General features: G+C 45.6%; 1 protein-coding gene across 1 annotated transcript; it reads right to left on the reverse strand.

Moving 5' to 3' along the window:
* Positions 1 to 654: 654 nt before the first annotated feature.
* On the reverse strand, positions 655 to 20,771 carry LOC131110295 (neuronal acetylcholine receptor subunit alpha-7-like). Its single transcript, XM_058063263.2, has 9 exons — positions 20,571 to 20,771; positions 13,769 to 13,908; positions 11,619 to 11,663; positions 11,360 to 11,469; positions 5,497 to 5,744; positions 5,118 to 5,312; positions 3,433 to 3,519; positions 2,276 to 2,385; positions 655 to 1,712 (listed from the first exon to the last, which is right to left on the reverse strand). The coding sequence occupies exons 1-9, from the start codon at positions 20,638 to 20,640 to the stop codon at positions 1,113 to 1,115; spliced, it is 1,605 nt and encodes a 534-aa protein (XP_057919246.2). The 5' UTR covers positions 20,641 to 20,771; the 3' UTR covers positions 655 to 1,112.
* Between the last annotated feature and the right edge of the window lie 13 nt (positions 20,772 to 20,784).

Genomic DNA, 20,784 nt, shown 5'->3' on the forward strand with positions numbered 1-20,784 from the left:
GTGGGAACCCACGCATGCACCACGGGGAGAACATGCAAACTCCACACAGAGATGGCCGAGGGTGGGGAAAGACAAAATAAGAAGCCAAAAAGTTACCACTTCCACACAAAATAGGAGGAGACCTCATTCATTCTTTCATTCATTTTCTACCGCTTATCCTCACCAGGGTTGCGGGGGTGCTGGAGCCTACCCCAGCTGCCTTTGGGCGAGATATAGACAATATAGACAAACAACCATTCACACTCACATTCATACCTATGGAGAATTTGGAGTCGCTAATTAACCTAGCATGTTTATAGCATAGTCGCTAATTAATAGGTCTAGTTAATATTTAAACTTTGTTAAATAATGTTTGTGAATTTTCTTTAATACCAACGTATTCCCATATTTATTATATTATTATTATTATTATATCCGTAAAATAAAATTTTCACCAACCTAATGTTCCAAAAATTAAAATTGTATTTGTTTCTCATATTACGACCTAAAATTAAAGTATTTTATTTCATATTTCAACGATGACTAAAATACACCTTTGTGCCTTTTTTCTTGCTACAATGCAATTTTTTTTCCATTCCTATTTCTCATAAAAATATTCAAATACCAGAAAGTAAACATTTTAATTAGAGACACACCAGTAGATGATGTTTTTTTTAATGGGTAGATGGTAACATCAGCGTTTGCAGAGACATCAACATGATGTTCAACATCAACTAGGACAAGCACTGCTTTGCATCTCCAGCGTCTTGCTAATTTGCTAACGTGGCGTTCCGTACTACACAGGTGACGGCGTGAAATAAAGACATGATGGAAGAATAGAAGACGCGCCACAAATGACGGAAAAGGCGCGTTTGGCAGAGCAGCCGCGGCGGGAAGTCACGGCTCGTTTGCCAGGCAGCATTCATCTGCCAAACACGCATTTTCTGGACGTTTTATTTCAGTTGGTCGTCCTCGTAGCGAACGTGAAGATACATCAATAACATTGATATAACGATGTTGCCTTCAGTGTCGTGGGAAAGTCGTGTGATGTGAAGTTTCGGCTGGCGAGTACAAACATGAAGGTTGAACATAAAATCTTAGACGGGAAAACCACAACAAGCATCCGAGTCCAACTATGTGAAGTCCTTGGAGACGGCCTCTATGAAGTTGGGGGCCGACATGAGGATGGTGAAGGTGCAGATGATGGAGAAGAGCGAGAAGGCCACCAGACACAGGCGGTCCACCACCGCCGCCGCGAACTTCCACTCGCTGCTGATGGCCTCGGCCTCGTCCTGGTCCCGGAAGCGCTGGGCAATGTAGGTCACCTCCTCCAAGATGTGCTGGATCTCCGGGGGCGGGAGTCGGACCCCCATTCCCAAAGCTCCGCCGCAAACAACCGGCGGCTCGGCACCCTCGTCGCCGGGGGAGCAGTGAGCGCGGCCCCCCAGTGCCACGCCCGAGTCGCTGGAGGTGGGACAGTGCGGGCTCTCCATCGGGTGGTAGCTGCCAAAGTAGAGGCTCATGGAACCGTTGGAGGTGCCCGAGGTGCAGGGCGGGCAGGAAGTCTGGGAAAGCGGCACCGAGAGGCTGGGGACGGCGGCCATTTCTATGGAGTTGCTGCTGGAGTGGTGCTGGGAGGCGGGGCGGTATTTGTAGCCGGCGCGGCGCCGCTCGTCGCCGGGTTGCTTCATGCGCAGAAACCACGCGCACCAGTTCAACAGCACCACCCGAACCTGGGCGTGGCAACCAGGAAAATGGGGTCAACCTCTGCAATACTCAAGCGTACCCAGCCTTTTAGGATGTGCGTCAACACATGGGTGCCCCCCCCCCCCTTTATTCGTACACACGTACCAATACGAGTTTCAAATCATTTTCCCCATAATGCATTGCGTCTGAGCAAAGCATTTCATTGGAGGACAAGCGGCATCAAAAATGGATGATGGTGCTGCAATGCTGCCTCCGTCCACCAGAGGGAGCCCAGCGAAGGCTGACGTCATTGCAGCACCCCGACAGGGACCAATCAATGTTTTGCTCAGACACAATGCATTATGGGAAAACTCGTATTGGTACATTACTGTAAGTACATGTCCAGTTTGGAAAAAAGATATTTAATTTGATTTTTTTTTTAATCTTTCTGTGTACTAAATATTGACGTGGACACCTATTATATGTAAAAAAATATATATATATTTTTTCCTCTTTTAATTTAGTGTATAAAATAAAAATAATCAAATGCAAGTCAGAGGAAGCTGACCGCTGTGGTTGTCATGGTGCAGGGAGTTGATCCGTCACTTACCCACTTGGGCATCTTGCCCCCCTGAGGGTCGTGGTGATGAAACTGCAGGACGATAACGGTCACCACCACCGACATTCCGACAATCATCATGGTGCTGGCGAAGTACTGAGCTGGGAAACACAAACGGGGAACATCATCAGCGTCGACATCATCAGCTCAATTTGTTCATTGGTTCATCTATAAATGAATAAAGAGAATATTTCTCTAGTCACAGATAGAAAACCTCTTTCTGACTTTCTAAATACAGTTTTTAACATTGTTAGAGACCTGTAGACATGAAATAGCACCCCTATAGTCACCATCACACTCCTATTATTCACTGTTTACACCACATTGTAACACAATGCAGGAACTCCAGTCTCAAATTTATTTCTTCTAAAACTTAAGAAGCTTACCACTTCCACACAGATTGGGAGAATAACTTTTTTCCCACTCATTCCCATTATGTTGGACAAGACCTTTCACAATCGGACATACAATTTATTTGGCCGTAAGATTTTTTTTGTTAGTTTTTCTGTTAGTGGAGAATGTAGCTGTGGTGACCATGAAGTTATAAGATCTCGATGGAGGACACATGGAATATCTGAACATGCTTTGGCTGTCGTCAATGCACAAAATGTACCAAAGTGGACCCTGCACCCTTCAGTAGTTGTGCATGCAGCCCCCGGAGGACGATGTCGGGACAGCCCTGACAAACTGCAAGCCTGCAGGGGTTTTCCGTGTATTCATTTGAAAGTCATGTGATCATTCAAAGAACGCATCCTGACAAAGTCCCACCCAGAAGGTATCTGCTCTTTTAACCTTCCCTTCATGTTATTTATCCATTCAACATTTGTCGCCTTATTAATGCTGCTGCCGGGGTCCATCCGAGCCCCCCAATTCCCATCCCAGTGAATGATGCACGGACGACCCCAGGCTATGCCAACCAAGCCCCTTGAAAGCATCATTTTCCCGTATCGGTGCATCCAGAGGTGGGGCAATTTGGGGGCAGTAATGGCGTTTTCAAATAACGCCCCCCCCCCAACCGCTCGGAGCCATGGTCAAGGTGATGCAGTGAAACGCTTGCTCATGTTGACAGCGGCTTTTCTCCACAGCGGGTGGCCCCTCCCAGTCTGATTTTATATCGGACACACGGAGGACGCTTAAACAGAACCCACCGATGAGAGGAACCGAGTCCGAGGTGGCGGGCATGATCTCGGCCACCAGGAGCATGAAGACCGTCAGCGACAGCAGCACGGTAATTCCTGGGGAAACAGAGAAGAGACGGCATCAGGAGAAAGATCCTTCCAGGAAGCCCCGATGGATGGAATCTCGCCAACATGGCCACCATTTGTCAGGAGACGACTTTCTGTCCCACTCATACTTAGCAGCGCTCGCTCATCCGCACGTGGCCATCCATCAAACGCCACTGTAATTATTCGGGTGGGGGGGTCGCATGCATGCATTCATGGCTTTCATGATTCATGACGATGTTTGCATACACGTATGCACGTTACACGGAAAATGAGGGAAAAATGTAACATCAGCATTCCTTCCACAACAGTGGATCCCAACCTTTTTCCATGCCTGGCACGGAGATGACGTATTTTAAAGCCGTGAAGTTTAGTCCTGATCAAAGTTAAGACCAGGTTAAAATCCCAAGAATTTACATTTTGCATATTTTTACATCAAAACCTCAGTAGCGGCCATTTTAGGTCATTTGGACTGATCTTTCAAGGCCCACAGATTATTGTGTTCTATGGCTATGAACATGGAACACAATAGATGCAAGACTCCTGTCTTGCATCAGAAAAAAAAAGTTGATACCTTTTTCCGTTCTTTGGTAATCAGCAGTAGAACATAGGTAAGTTTCAGGAAAATATCAGTTCCCGACTAAAAAAAAAACTACATTTCAAGCATGACTTTTTTACTCTTGTGAGAGCTCAAATATCTAAACTATACCAACATAAAAACACCCAAATAACTATTCAAGTCCAAATAACACCAACTATTTACTGTATTTACTGTATTTACTACATCTGGCGTTGAGCTGTGTGTGCGTGAGTTTAATTTTCCCTCCAATGTCCGCTACATCCTCCTCCATCCTCCTCCATCCTCCTCCAGCCTCCTCCAGCCTCCTCCAGCCTCTCCATCCTCCTCCATCCTCCTCCATCCTCCTCCATCCTCCTCCATCCTCCTCCATCCTCATGATCTCTGCCTGCTCTCATCGGATGCACTTCTGCCCCCTTGTGGCCGTTTTTATGGCTTAAAATGGCCCTCAAGTGAAATCCATTAGTGGATCATCAGCTCTTTTTGAGTCTCAAAAAGCGTCAAAGATGTTGTTGGGATCGGGTGTTGGCTTTATGACGGCGTATAGGCCCGTCATAATCATCAATAAATCAATGAACCAGTAAGTAGTAGTACTAAATACTACTAAGTACTACTAATGCCAACGTGTGCATGCGTGTTGTTGGCGCTGCAAGTGAGCACGAGGAGCAGCCAGCCAGCAAACGCTAGACCAGTCTCCTAGAAAGCGAATGAGAGTACTCGCAGGAGTACTAGTGACGATGCGGTACTTCAAAGTACTCCAAAATATACTCTCAACACGCTGAACACATAGAGGAAACGGAGGAGTGGAACGTTCCGTGCGGTCCTTTGCTTTGGTGAACTTCCAGTTGCAGCGCTGATCCAAAGGGACGCTGCAGTGCAGCAATTTAATTAAAAATGCAAAAGATTCATAAAAGGGAAGTCCCGCCCCCCCCCCCCCCCAACACAATCGTAGCTAATCAGCTCAGGAATATTGTTCCTAATGAATCAATCCACATTCCGGGTATGAAGTATTGTCACAAAAGTCATCTCTCACCCAGCGAGATCTTTTCTCCCGAGTCGGCGGGCAGCAGGAAAACCAGCAGAGCCAAGCCGGAGATGAGCACGCAGGGGATGAGCAGATTGAGGCCGTAGTAAAGGGTCCTACGCCGCATGGTGACCGTGAAGGTGACGTCTGGGTAGGGTTCCTTGCAACATTCGTAGTACAGCTCGTTGCGCTTGGCTGGGACACCTGAGGAGCAACAAAAGCAGGCTCATCCCATCTGCGTGTGCAAACAGCCGTGTGGATGATTGATGGACTACAACATGGCCGCAGCGTTTGTCTGGCATGGCGGACCCAAGCTGTGGAGGTGAAATCCTGCGGCAGTAGAGCACCTCATCGTGAACATATATCTGGCCCGGATCCGGCAACTCACCCACGAGATCCCACTCCCCGTTGGGTATGTAGGTGGACGTGTCCACATCCAGCATCTGGAGGTCCAGCAGCCATCCGTTGTGGGTCCAGGAGCCGAACTTCAAGTCGCACTTCTGCACATCGAAGGGGAACCAGCGCACGTCGATGTAGCACGTGCTCTTCAAGATGCCGGGCGGGATGTACTGGCAGTAGCCCGAAGCATTCACCAGCACGTTGGTGTGGAAGGTGGCGTCGAAGCGCTCGTCCGCACTGCAGGGCGTAACACAGGACAGTCACGTGGTTGCAAAGTGGGGGGGGGGGGTCAAGGTTAATATGTCCCCCACGGGTACAGTACATGGACGTCTTCCTTTACTGCAACATAGAACCTTGGTTAGCAGCATGAATCATTCCAGAAACCCAGACTCTAACCAAAACGTGCACTAAACCAGTGGTGTCCATAGTGCGGCCCAGGGGCCATTTAAGGTCCGCAGCTGTTTTTTATTGGACCACCACATATTCTAAGAATAGAATTTAGCAAGAATAATAAAAAATGTGACCACACCAAAGATGGAAGCATCATTAAAAAAATAAAGTCCAAAGTTGTAAGCTAATGAGAAAACGTTTTGCTAAAATATTAGCATGCATGTCAGCTTTATTACAGACCGGCCACTCAAAATTGTCCATAGGTATGAGTGTGAATGGTTGTTTGTCTATATGTGCCCTGGGATTGGATGGCCACCAGTCCAGGGTGTACCCCGCCTCTTGCCCCAAGACGGCTGGGATAGGCTCCAGCATACCTTAGTGAGAGCCCAGTGAGGAAATGGATAGATGGGAATAAAGGCATCATTCTGAGGAGAACATTTACCAGGAGAAAGTTTAAATCGGTGTACCGACGCGGACAGCAGTGGTGCTTGTGTGTCGCTTTTGGTACTGGGTTGTCATTTTATATTTTGATGCTATTCCACGGAGCTCTCTTGCTTTCTCCCAATTCAATTTTCAATATTCCAAGTGTGTTCCGGTGCACTGCAATTGATTTTAACTGGAAATCAATCATCCTTTATGTGTTTAAAGGCAACAAGGTATTACGTGTCGTTTGGGGTGTTTCTCCAGACGACGCCGTCGAGCCCTGCTCGTCCGAGATAAAACCTAACCTTTGACACGGGTGCGCCACACAATGGCTCAATGCTCCGACTCCCACCGCTGTCGGCTGATGATGTCAAAAGTCTAAATGCCCTCACAATAGCGCCACCATCTAATCCCAGATGGAGAGATAATGTCCATTTATGTGAAACCTGCCTGAGCTTCATTCAAAGGCCAGCTTCTTCCAGGATGGACCCCCCTTTATTTATCCATGCCCCTTTCTGTCAAAATGACTGATAGAAAGCCCCCCAGAGGGGCTAAGTGTTGTCGCTATCAGCTACGCCTCCAGGTACGAGGCGGGGAGAAACGCGTGGCCTAGCAAAGGCAACGTCATGTGATGAATTATTCAGGCTTTTATTATTCAAAGCCTTACATTAGCTGGAGGTACGCACACGCGTTTATCCAGGAGATGTCAGCTCATGTTTGTGGAGGAACACGCCAGGACTTCTTCCATTTCAACCAGCAGCGGCCAAAGCGCCACGGCAAAAATGGGAAAAATAAAAAAAGTAAAGTCAAAATACAAAGAGAAAAAAGTTGCAATCTTATCAGAAAAAATTGTGATTTTTTTTCCCTAAATTTGAGAATAAAATGAGGATCGATATAATTTTAGTAGCATAAAGCTGAAATAATGTTTTTTTAAGTCTTAATATCAGAAACAAAGTTGTAATTTTGGGAACAATAGGTTATTTCATGAAAAAAAAAGTCAATGTATTACAGGAATGAAGTCATAATTACAAAAAGAAAGCTGAAATATTTGAAAAATGAAAATTGCAGTCTTATAAGAAAAATTGGTTTTTTTCCCCTAAATTTGAGAATAAAATGAGGAAAGATTATATCATTTTAGTAGTGTATTACAGGAATGAAGTCGTAATTATGAGTAGAAAGCTGAAATATTTGAAAAAAAACAGTAAAAATGGAAAAGTCAGCTGTAATTTTAGAATAAAAACCAAATATTAAGAGGAAAATGTTGTATTCTAAGAATAAATAATGGTACTTTTTCTACAACGTGTACTGCATACAGTATTAGTGTCATTGTTTTGACTTTGTCCCAACGTCTATCGGTGCCATGCACCCAGTAAAAAGCCTCATGTGGCCATTGAGCAACAACATTGTTGGAGGGAGGGGCTGCCGCCTTAATTGGTGTCGCTTGATGAGGTCGTGGCTCATGGGGTGCTGGGCAATATGGGATATCGGCGACAAAGCCAATAGAGCGTCTCTTGCGAGGCGTTCGGGAGTCACTGAGCCGCTGAGGACATCTGGGACTCGGTGGTTGATGACATGACCAAAGAGCCTTGGGCAAAGTGCAGCACAGTCCAGGGTCCCTCCAGTTTCAGTATTTATTGCAGGCGGAGACCATATACACCAAATGAAGCGAGCTAAGCAGATTATCTCGAGCGTTCTCCACAGCTCATCAACTCTATAAGGAAAGCAGGAAGAGGACAGCTTGGGATCATTTTGTTCCAAATAATCTTGTGTTGTTCGGGAATCACCCGGGTTCTTTCAGTTCCTTCAGCTGAGAACCGTTAGCCACCTCAACAAGTCTTGGCAAAGCCCAGCGGTCTCTGAAGCGATCAGGAAACTTCCTGTTTGTTGGTGTACTGGTCTGGTCGTCCCTCCTTTATCACAATTAATTGGTTCCAGACTCGACCGTGATGAGTGAATTTCCGCCAAGTAGGATTCAGTATTAATAAATGAAACATTTTCAGAAGTAGAGCATAAAAATACAATTACCATTATTAGAGCCCTGTGGACATGCAATAGCACCCCTATAGTCACCATTTTATACTCCCGTTATACTTTGTTTACATCACATTGCTGAACTGTAATGCACAGGCTACGGGATCACTGCAGGGACACAAGAGACGGGCACGGCTAGCGAGCCTCCAATTTAGTTACCGTATTCTAAACTTACCAAATGGTTTACAAGGGAGTGGGGAGAAAGGACAAAGAAGCCAAAAATGTACCACTTCCACATGGAATGGGAGGGAGGAGAATTTCTTTTCACTCCATCCTGGTGAGAAGGTTGAGCAGTCAGCTCATTCATCTAAAAATAATCAAGCTACGATGATAGCGGCTGAATGAGTCATCGGCGACAATATCTCATCACACGGCCACGCCATCTGACCTCACAGCTCCTAGAGGTCAAAATAAAACCAAATGAGCTGAATCGCTGTCCCATCCGGCCAGCATGCTAACGAGTGCATCCGCTATTCAGAGCATCAGTGGCTCCACCCTGACGGCGTCCTGATGGCGTCCTGAGCAATGGTGCGTGTCATGCCTGTGGAGCCACATTAGCGTGACCGTTAGCTGCCTCTGGGCTTCTGCATCTTTGTCTCACCGCGCACCTGAACGTGACTGGATGGCTGCATCGGCGGTTACGCTGTTCCACAGGAGGTTCTTTAATCCTTCCAACGGTCAAAGGGGGGAGGGACAAGCAATGCCAGCGCTGGAGAGAACGGTCAGCACCGCTAGCCAAGGTCTAGCGAGGCCCAAATCATCTCTACAGCACAATTTGTCTGATTTGGTTTCAACCAGTCCTTGGCTAGGAGGCTAAGCGGCCCAGCCAGGAAAAAGAAAGTGTGACTCAAAATGAATTTCGGTTCACTTCAAAAATTTAGCCTAGGTTGGCGTCCATTTTTTGGTTAGCATAGAATATGGCGCCCGTTTGGTTGAGTCCAACTGTGCTCATGACGTAATCTAATGACAAGAGATCATTGCTAGCAGTCTCTGAGGTAAGCTAACGTGAGAAACCAGAAGCATAGCCCAGTCAGTCGCCTGTCGATGATGTCATCAGCGGTTGACTTTGTCTTTCTTTGCTAACTAGCAGAGCTAGTTGATGGCTGCAAAAGAAGCCATCTTACGTGTCAACAATCCATTCTTAGTGAAGGTAAAGTAAATATTAAATGTTTTATTCATCATTTATATATTTATATGAATTTTGAATTGGACTGTGCATGTAAAACTATTTTTTTCATGTTTAGTGTTAATATTTTTGAGTGTCTGGAAAAGATAAAGTGGATTTGCATCATTTCTTACAGAAACATGGATGACGTTAGCGCATGTTTTGGTTACAGTCGGCCTTTCCGGATGGATGAAAGCGGCTAACCAAGGTTCCTTTGGATTGCAGAAGAAGTTCCAGGCAACACATGAACAAGAACATGCACCAGTGATGATTTATAAACACGATAACACTGAGATCTGAGGAGTTGAAATATGAAGGCAAACAGTAGATGGAATGGAGTGAATTACAGAAAGACGGCGAGTCGAAAAGAGAAATGGAGAACGCGAGGAAAGGATGGATGATGGCAGGAACGGGGCAGAAAACGGGGGGGAAAGGCTGAGATGGATTAGGATGGGTAATCCTTTGTAGGTCTAAAAGCTGAGCTCTGAATATTTGGGTTAATACACCCAAAACCTTTGTTTTGTCCCCACACTCCCTGTGCCGTGCAAGTGGGAAACATAGCCGTTACTTAGAGCCTGGAAGACCACCGTGCCAAGACCGACACCTGGAGCCCTTCTGATTTGGGAAAAATCCAATTTGTGTTTGACGTGTCTTTCAGGTCAAAGGTTATTACGCATCCTTTTTGTCAGCTCTCTAACGACCAATCAATGTTTCTCACCTGTCAGAGACACAACAAGACTGATTGGTCGTTAAAGTTCCAACTTTTCACCCGCTTTCTCCCCCAAAGACAAATTCTGTGCACTTTGTTTTAATTCTGTGTACTTTGTTTTAATTCTGTGTACTTTGTTTTAATTCTGTGTACTTTTATTTCCAGCCTTTTTTCTAGAATGTGAAATCACAGCCTGGCTTTTAATGAGAGAGATTATTTAGCAGGCATTTCTTTTTCCATGTTGGGATTAAGCACATCATCTGTGAAAATGGCGCTGTATGAGGAGGATTATGCTGCAGTTGAAAAAAAGAATGATACTTTTATGGCAATAATCAGAAGACAGTGTTCCTCTTGATGAGAAAAATTCCAATTTAAGAATATAGTAGTTATTCCAAGTGGAAGTAGAACATGGCCACCGAGCTAAAGAAGACAAATAGCGTTTGTAAATAAGGAAGAACAATTAAAGGGAATTTGAACAACACATTAGGATAATTACAAAGTCAGCCTATTATGGCTGTGAACAATCCACTGAGGATTAAAAGTCCTAATGAATGTCTCAGAGGGATTTGGACAAACATGTGCGCACATTAATCTTGCGTACGCTCGTTGTGCTTTGGCGTGTCCAGCTTGAGTTCTCACATCACCGACAAAGTCCATCTTTCTCACGTTCTCGCATTTGCTACGCACATATGCAGGAAGGAGTATCTGTTTATTATCCGTTATCTATCGGGAGACCACGCCAGAAAGGCGTTCCCGAGCTCTTGGCTGTCTGTATTCCATAGAACTATTGTCAAGACTTCGGAATCTTGGCTTTCACCGAGCGCCAATGAGCATTGACGTGTAGCTGTCCCAACAACTGGGCGTGTTGGTTCTATAGCGGAAGTGGGTGGACGGTTATCGTCGTGTCAGCCTAGCTATACTCCTCCATGACTGGACGTACGTGTAACATCAGTTATGGCCTGAACATCATTCTGCGCCATATTCAGCGGCATTCTAGCTATTAGTTATTCTTCATCATTCCATCCTGCCTAAAATGTGCTAACCCGATCCTAGCCGCCCTTTCCATGAACAGATTCATACGTCATGCGGCCGCATGCACACGAGTCAGCGGGATGGAGAAGGAAGGATTCTGACCTGTTGTAGAGAAGGATGTCAGGAGTCCAGATTTGGTCTGAAGGGAATCGGAGGTTCTGGACACCGGGGTAGGTTTCAGGGTTCCAACTCAGATAGACGTCAGTCCAGTACTGAGAGACAGACATGATTCCATAGTCATCCAATCAGCAGTCAGAAAGCGGTCTCGATGCATTCATGGACTTGCAGTCAGTTGGATTATTCAAACTCTTTTTTCCTCCACTTTGGCATTAGATGAATATATTAGATATTACCAACTCACCAGCTGCAGCCAGGCATTGGTCATCAACACTTGGTTCTTCTCATCCTGATGACCAGAAACATACGTTTATACACAATAGCGGTCAACAAAAACAGCAAAGTGGTAAATATAGATTCAGGAGTATGACTTTTTATGAGGAATAGGAAACGGGGTTGCTCTTCTCCAAGCTGCAAGGTGACATTTGCATTTCTGCAAGCATGGGAAAGTCAGCAAAATAGAGAAAGGAAGAGCATGAAATCAGGTTGAGCATCAGCCTATGTGCCACATCCACGGCATGGTTACTGTGTGTGGTCATGATACACGTGGCACATGTGGCAAACCGCCTCCATGGATGTCTGACGGCAGAGGATGCAGATGTTGCTTCACAGATGACTGTCGGGCTCTTCAGGGACACAGAGTCCCCTGGCGGTGCGTTTGTTGGCTTTAACTTCACTGCTAAATGATCTTTAGTCTTTAGTCCTGCTGGCAAGGTTAAGTGGGCTGCCTTGCTCCGAATAATACAAATCACCACCATCTGCAGAAAAAACATCTTGTGCTCTTCCACTGGAGGGCATTTTCTATTGTCCGTCAATACTCCTTAGGGTGGCGAGCACGAGCACGCTTTGGAGCGCTACTTGAAAGCTGGATCTTTCCATCTTTAACCTTAAAGTCTCTTTGAGTTCCACCTTCTGTTTAGTTTTGAGTTTAGTGGTGAATCGGAGCAACTGATTTCCAAGTCCAGTCGCTCTGATTCAGCTCCTCGATTAGACCATGTACGGAATTGTTGGAGAAATGTGAGCTGCCATGAAGGAGAGATGGTGGGTCTGCTGTGTTTTGGCCTTTGAACGATATTTCAGCTAAAGTCATCGCAGCCGTTAGGTCTCCTGATCTCATTAGCCTGTTAAGATCTTGTACCTTTGCCGTTTCCAGTTAATGCCGTCCCTCGCTGATCTTTGCTGCATTTGGATCTGAGGTCCAATTGACTTTTATGTACATGGCCAAGGAGGAACTCATGAAAAATAACATTCTCTAGACACCTCTTTGGCCGTAATGGCGAGACAAGAAAAATAACAACAAAATGGGACTTATAATGGGACTTGGAAATCTCAAATTGTGTTTTTCTGTTTGACTTTTTTTTACCTCATACACTCAACTTACCAGCATAGTGTGAATACTTTGATGACAGCCAATCAAATTAATTCAACACAAAAGTCCTCACATGTATTGGCTAACTTTTCTAATGCAAGATATTTTTTATGACACTCTTATTTTGATGAGACAGGACGTGGGGCACTTATTTTGAAGGCGGCATATTTTACCCTAGCATGCCGCTTTGACATGCTGGTCCGAGGGGGGTGTTGGGTTCGTGTTTGCGATGCCGTTGCCATGATTGAGCCGTCCGTCGGGCAAATACTTCCCCACACAAACGTTCCTTCTCCTCACAATGACAGCACTTCCTTCACGGTCTGTCAACTTCCTTGAAATGCCGCCTTTAACTGGAGATTACATTTTTATTGGCCAATCGGGTGATTCCGATTTCAGTGAATATAAACTTACGGGTTTGGTGTTATTTGTATTTTTTACAAATGTGTCTGCAGCCTTGCAGAGTATTTCAGGGTTATTTTGTTGGTTCCAGATGAGTTAAGGCGAGACTTTAATGGAGGATTCTCAGAGAGTATTAATGAACAATGTATGACTGTGTGTGTGTGTGCGTGCGTGTCAGCGACTGTGTGAATCAGTCCGCAGGGTCTTTGTGTAATCGAAGTCAAACAGCAGAAGTGCATTACTTCCGCCAGCATTCAACTGTGCTTCATAGGCACAAAGTGGCAGCACATTAAGTCCCACGGGTGCAGACGGCTTCGGCGGTACACATTAGACCAAAAGACGTCCATACGAAATGAGGTAATTCCTACTGCCCGGAGAGAAAACAAAGAAAAAAAAGTAGTCCATTGAATATGATGCATCACCTCCTTCTGTCATGTGCAAACATTACTTTTTAATAATCCCTTATTGGAATTGACTTGGCCATAAAAAAGTGACAGAAGCATTTGTCATTCATCCGCCGCATTAGCACTTGCCCATAACGCATAATCTTACGTAGCCTTAATGTCAATTATGCAAACAGAAGGAAGCGTTGATTCCACGCCACACACACATGGAAACGTGCTCACCACATCAATGATCTGCAGAAGCGTGAAGCCGAGCTCCACCAGAATGGCGGCTGAGTCGTTGACGACCGGCCTTTCCAGGCGGTTGTAGTTCGCCAGCAGCTCCTTGTAAAGCCTCCTCTGGTACTCGCCTTGCAGGGATCCTGGGGACCACCAAAGAACATTGCGTTCAGGAACCCCCCCATTTGTATATGACTCTGCTTATCCTTTGCTCAACGGTAAAGAGTCAATCCCAGCTGAGGTTTGTGCCATCACTCCTGGCAGGAAGTCAATGGGTCTACTACAGACGGAATGAGGAGTGTTTGATGGCAACTTGGAATTATAGTTCAGAAAGAAAAGCTAGTCAGTAGAGTAGCATCTCTTTCATATCTGTCATCAACCGTCTGAAGAACCCATGTGTGGCTTGCAGCAGGGTGACAGGATGGCAGCACTCGGATTTCCTCCTTAATTGTCGCGGCGAAGAAGCTGGCAGCGGCAGAGGAGCCTCATCACGCCAAGTCTAATCGCCAGGAGATTTGCGGTTATTTTGCTTTGTTTATTTCTCGAGCACGGAGGGAAAGCCTCCGGAGAAAGCTTCCTCTATTTCATGAAAGACGCACCGATGAGGATGAAGTACACTCGAAATATCGGTCGCATCAACCTGCAAACTATGCACTGTTGGATGTTAAGGAGGTGTTAAGTAGAGCTTGGCTCGGCTTTGGCCGTGTTCGATGCCAGCGTTTCCTGGATGCTAGTGCTGGCTGATGTTGATCCAGGTGGTGAGGACGGCTTCCACTGTCTGGAACTCATGTCCATTCTTCTAAACGTTCCTCGCCATCCATCCCCAAATGTTCTCCATTGGACTTAAATGAGGGGAAGATGCAGGATGGCTTTAAAGTCACGGATGATGGGTATAATTTGTGGCAAACTGTCCTAGGTGCGCTATATGCATATGCCTTAGAGTTCCCTGGATAATGAGCAGCTGCAGAAGTGAAAGCTTTCCAACATAGATGTTGTCGGACTGTACGGCGTGTCAGAGATGATCAGAGGAAATCACAATTCTGCTTTTTCAGGGGGGCTGCCGAGTGGCAGGAAAGGATGGTTTTGGGAGAAAGATGCTCCTCTGAATCAATGCACACAATAACATTGAAGGTAGCGGCACTAAAGCGGCACAGTGGAGAGACTTAAAGGAACTGAAAGGAAAATGTGTTCTGAATGCGCCCAATATGGAACACTAAATATGGTCTTTCTTCTTTGTCATTGTAATGCTACTTATAGGTCTGTGTGTGCACTAAAATTGCCCCAGAACTTTGCGTGTTGGCATGTTGCATTACAGAGCCAGGACACCTGTGGTCCCCAACAGGGGCCCAAGGGCATGAGTACCAAAAGGGAAGGGGTGTGGGCGGGGCGCTTTTAGCACGGTACAAAATATGAACACATTCATCACATCATGCACATTGTTCTCCCCAGAGAGCCATCTCTTCCGCCCAGACATTGCTCCTCAAAAGTATCTTCAGCCGACTTTCTCCAGGCAAAGAGAGAAATGGAACATTAGAATGTGAGACAAGCGCTGGTGAAAATTGCCTTTGCATATCTTGATCTACGATGACGGTTCAGCGAGCCTACGTTGGGACACATTCCAGCCAATCATTACAGCGCCTTGTGCAGAAGATAAAAGTTATGCTACTCGGTCTGTGGCTCCAATCAATTTGCTGGTCCCGTTTGGTCCTGAATCCTGGCGGAATGATGTGTCAAAAAGCTTGGAGTCAATGCTGCTTTTAATGAAAAACACAACTCAGGGCTTAATCCATTTAGCGATATACGCTAACAGCATGTGGCTAATAAGATAAGCAGGGAAAGTGAAACAGACCATGACAAACGTGGACGAAGACACAAGAGGAGCTTTTACGTACACAACGGAATGATGACCTGACTTGACATACAGGTGGGGGGGCGGACACATGGGGAGGCTAGCATCTGATTGGCTGAGACGCTGAAAGGCGCAACAGGAGGGGCTGATTCAACACACAAGTCAAAATACAAGGGGCTTTAAGTTTGAATTGATGATGCTAACATGCTAACGAAAATTTTTTTGGAATGGGGAAGGAAGCGGAGTACCCGGAGAAAAGCCACGCACGAGGAGAACATGCAGACTCCACACAGAGATGCCCAAGCCGAGAACCAAACCCATGTTTTCCCCATCGCCAGACTGTGTGGCCCGCAAGCTAACCACTCACCCACTGTGCGGCCTCCTATGAAATCAGTTAGGTTCCAGCATACCCTGGGACCCTCATGAGGATAAGCGGCATAGAAAACGTATGCCAGAAGTACAGCTTCATATTGCACTGTGATTTACCGATGTCCCAGTTTCCTTGAATGCACCATGGCCCGACCCCCGTGCTGTACAAGATAAGCAGTCAAATCGCGGGCAGTTTTTTTTCCCCAAATATAAAGTTGGAGAAATCAGAGGCTTGTTCTTATCTTTCCTAATCTCTCCAGTGTTTCTCCCCTCCAAATTCGAGGCGTTCATTCCTGTAATTTATGCAACCCCGTTTTTCTGTATTTTGTTTAAGCATCCTCTCTTTTCATCTCCCTCTCCTTCGCAGTCTCTCCGACTGTCCTGAATTCACTTGCTTTTTTTGTGTGTGTAATAAATGAGCCCATTCCACACCCAATTGGGTTTGGGAATTACATAAACAAACAAAACATGATTGGCACCGTTTCCAATTTGTTGTCGTCACCTAAAAATGCGAGGAATGAAGTCGGGTATCCCTTGATGCGGAATGTGTGTTTGGAGAACGTTCATGTATTTGTTTGGGGATAAAAATCCGATTATTCTCCGCCTCTGTCACACGGCGAGGAGAATACATCCCGTCTGACTTTGCGACACGGTCGTTAGAGCCACTCGCTCCAAAACCAGGCGGCCAGAGGGACCCATTCGCTCTCTTACAGTCCTATCTCAAGAACACACACACCAACACAGGAATTCCTGGTCCTGATTAGTGGAACTAAACCCGCTAAGGCTTCAGCTGCCGTGTCTCACACACGTAAATTTTACGTTCGCGATCGACCCTTATGGCTCCAACGCATCGTCCTGAACGTCACTTGGTAGATGTCATATGACGGAAATTAAACGTTCATACTCCTATTAATTAATATATGTAAGGGGGTATTTAGCTCTCGGGTCATAACATGCAAGTAATAAATAAATCGTGACAACTCCTGATTATGAAGTAAATTGACAGAAAAGTGATCATTGACAAGCGTGATGCCAGATTCCAGAAACATAAAAGAGTCCCGATCCCTCATTGTTCTGGGAGCGGGTTCCGCACACATGAAAAGTGCTGACAGCCCCGCTCCCCCCTCGGGGGGGCTGCTAGTGAGTCAACCCAATGACAACACTACAGTCACTTTGGTACAAATACGGAAATACGGAGCGTTGGTTCCTCTCTAAGTGTGCATGAAAGTAATGCAAATGTTTCAATCCGCCGTGGAGAAAAGGTCTGAAAACCAAACTCCCACAGCAGCGTTTGTTATTTCATAAATAACGGTGACATACTTTTCCTGCCGAAACAGCAAGAACATGAAATGTATTGCTCTGGCCCACCTGGCTAGGTCACTAGTCAAGGTTCTATATATAGACTTATGGATTATTATGAGGCACACCTGCACAAGAAAGCTTGTGAGATCCAGGACCAGTCTTGAATCGCAAACTATGCAGTTGTTTTCAGTTTTTGAGGACAAGGAACAAATGAGATATTCAGCAACTATAAACTTCAGCCATGAGGATGAACTGCACTGTACTGTTGTACTGGAGTTGTCCTCAAAGTTCCAAACCTTCACGTATCTGCCAGATAGAGAAGCTGGAATTGGAATTATCGCCATGACAATGACGCCACACACACACGTAAAATCAACACAAGTTTGTACGACAAGTAACCGTGACCGTGTACTTGACGTTGTGGAACAACACTGTAGAAGGCAAACGGTAGTTTGTAGTACGAAAATCAAGAAAATATACAAAAACCAGGCACATCCTTTGGTGAAAACCAACCAATAAAAACGTGCGTACGAATATGGCGGTTTGGCTTTAGGTTGGACGTGTTACCTTTGGACATTGAAGCTATTTTTCTGCAGTGTTCTACATCTCTACTTCCCCTCGGAAGCCAACGTGAGTCCAAACAACGGACACAGAGTTCCTTTTGGGAACAAGTCGACTCCACAAACCCTACGGATGTGCCATGGTTTGATTATCCTGCAGGTTTGTAGCAGTCAGACTGGATGGCATAGTCTCCAGTGTTTATATCTTCCATCTGCGTTCTGGCAGCTGTGATTTTGGCGCCCCTGGTGGCCTGTCATGTAACTACAGGGGTTGAAGACACAACATAAGCCACAATGCAGTTTTACGTCGATTAGAAGCTCTAAATGTCGATTTGGGTAATTTTCCAATGAATGGCCCAGCCCTACGTTGACATATTGTTGGGATTGTAGTCAAGGAAAGTCAATACATTCTTGCAAAGTACTACAGTTATTTGAAATGTCCGAGTATTTCTTGTAGTGGCCAACAAAGTCTTTAATGAGTAAGCAAGCTCTGCATTCCAACATGAACACGAGACCAGCACAGCATATGGACAAGTGTTTTAATGGACCACTGGATGGATTGAATCATATAGGAGAGTCTTATAATCCATGGCCCTAAACCCACTTGATGTTTAATCCTAATCCACCAGCAAAAAGCCTCAATAGAACCTTCTACCGACCACAGCCTTTCCTCACAGAACGGACGAGTCCTTCCGCCCACGTTAAGAGACCATTCTATGAGCTTGGACGACTATTGCAAGGAGTCCTGGCTGGTCTACCAGGGAATGTCAGGAACGCTATCTTTATTATCAATCTTTATTATCAACGTATGTCTGCTGAGATGTTTGACACCGAGTTCTGGAGGTCACAAGAACGTTTAGTAAAGGTTGAGTGAAACGCTGAGCATTGAAGTGACCCAAGAGCATCACTTAAACCACCTTATGACGAGCATAAAATCCATCATAAAAGAGTCTAATCTACATATATAGGCCATCATTAAAGTGCGTGGAGACGGAGGAAGGTCTCGTATTGCTGACTGAGGAGAAAATAAGTGGAAGTCAGCCTATGAAAGAGAATAAAAGACGTGAAAGAAGTGAAAGACATTGAGAGAGATGAGGCGTCCAATGGAAACGAAGCAGTTGTCATTACAGACAAGTCCCTGAACCTCCGGAAGTTGCTATTCCCAAACAGAATATAAATGTTGGATGCAAGTGACTTGTCGACGGCGCGTCCGATGGGAAGCAAAACTGGTGAAATTGCACAGAAATCTTTTTTTTTCTTGATCTTAAATGATATCTGTCCAACAGTAAATCCTCAAATGACGTCAAGTCAAATTGGTACAGCACTCAGACTGTGTCACTTCAATCCTGCCCAAATTTCCAGGATTTCCACGGATCAGCAGGAACTTCTGCAGTAAGTGATGGAGGGATTAGCAGAGCATGAAGCTCGTTATTCATGAATGTGATTCAAACAAAGCAGATCAGTGAAGGTTTCCCGTTTCCTCGTCTTTCAAACTATTTTTCAACCACTTGTACGGTCGCCCCTCGTTTATGGCAGTTAATTGGTTCCAGACCATACCGTGATAAATGAAAACATAAGATTCGGTGTTCATAAATGGAATATTTTTTATAGGTTGAGCATAGAAAACCTCATCCCCCAATTAATGCTCCACCTCGTCGTGCCAGAACCGTCACAGCTCGACTTCAGGAAGTCAGAGTGCCTCATCTGGTATGGCCATCGATGTCCCCTGACCTCAACCCCACGGACCACGTCTGATACCGAGCTGAAGCAGCGACCGGATGCTCATAGACAACCCCCACGTGACCTGGCAGTGGATGCATTGCCTCAGAACAACATCATGAGGGTCGTTAGCGGCATGAAACGTGGCTGGCAAACTGGCAGAAACACCAGCGACTGACCTTGTCAATTTCGTTTTGTTGGGGCTTTCTTTGTTATTGTCTACAATAAAAACTGTCATTAATAAAATAATAATATTAAAAATAACTATTACTTATTCCATGAAACATCTAAACAAATAGGAAAAACAACAAACTGGATCAACAGCACCTCTGCTGGCTGCAGCCAAGTATTGCACACGTGATTAAACAGCATACATGCACGCCCATCCCAAAGACCCAAACTTAACAACCAGTACATTTCTTCCAGTGACTCAAGTACATGGATTACTGAGTGCTGAACTTCGGCCATCTTCTACTACTTTGATGGGGACCCCATCATTGCATTCAAGCTTCGTGTCAGGAGAAATGCATATTCTCCATGGATGGCTTGTCTTTGCCCATCATCACACACATTCATCAATGTCAGGGTCTGCCTTGGTGTGGAGAGGTGAGGACACACACACACACACACACACACACACACATCTTCACAAAAAGCCGCTCTGTCACACTGGTTAACAACCCAGATGTTGTAGATGATGATGATGATCATGATGATGGAATGTGGGGGGTAATAAACACAGACATTAATGTGCACACATACATATGCATAAAAGCATGCAATGTATATTCTCCAGTGAGGCGTTCAATTCTGGTGACAATATCTTTTCAATAAAAAAGCACCACAATTAATAGTGAAAAGTATCAGTTGTATTATTTTGAATAGTTTATGACTGAAACTTCAACACAAGGAAGGAAAACTGACCCCAAATCATCAGCACAGGTGTCACAGTGTTGCGTTCACGTCCCCACGTACGCCTGTAGTTTCTGACGTGTGTCGTACATACCTTTGAAGAGAATGGCTGCCCACACGTAAAATCCAAGCGAGCAAGACCCCCAAAACTTGCGGCACCGCATCCTGGCGCCGGCCGGTGGCCCTGGCTGCCGGCTCTGTGGTGAGGGAGACTGGAGTGGGAGTCGCTCAGTCAGGCTGCTCTCCTTCTTCCGAGGTGTCGGCAACAAGAGGCAGGAGAGGCGGGGGAGGTGGAGGAGGAGAGAGGA

This window comes from Doryrhamphus excisus, linkage group LG22, assembly GCF_037039965.1.
Source record: "Doryrhamphus excisus strain RoL-2023G ecotype Guam linkage group LG22, RoL_Dexc_Guam_v1.1, whole genome shotgun sequence".
NCBI classification, from domain to species: domain Eukaryota; kingdom Metazoa; phylum Chordata; class Actinopteri; order Syngnathiformes; family Syngnathidae; genus Doryrhamphus; species Doryrhamphus excisus.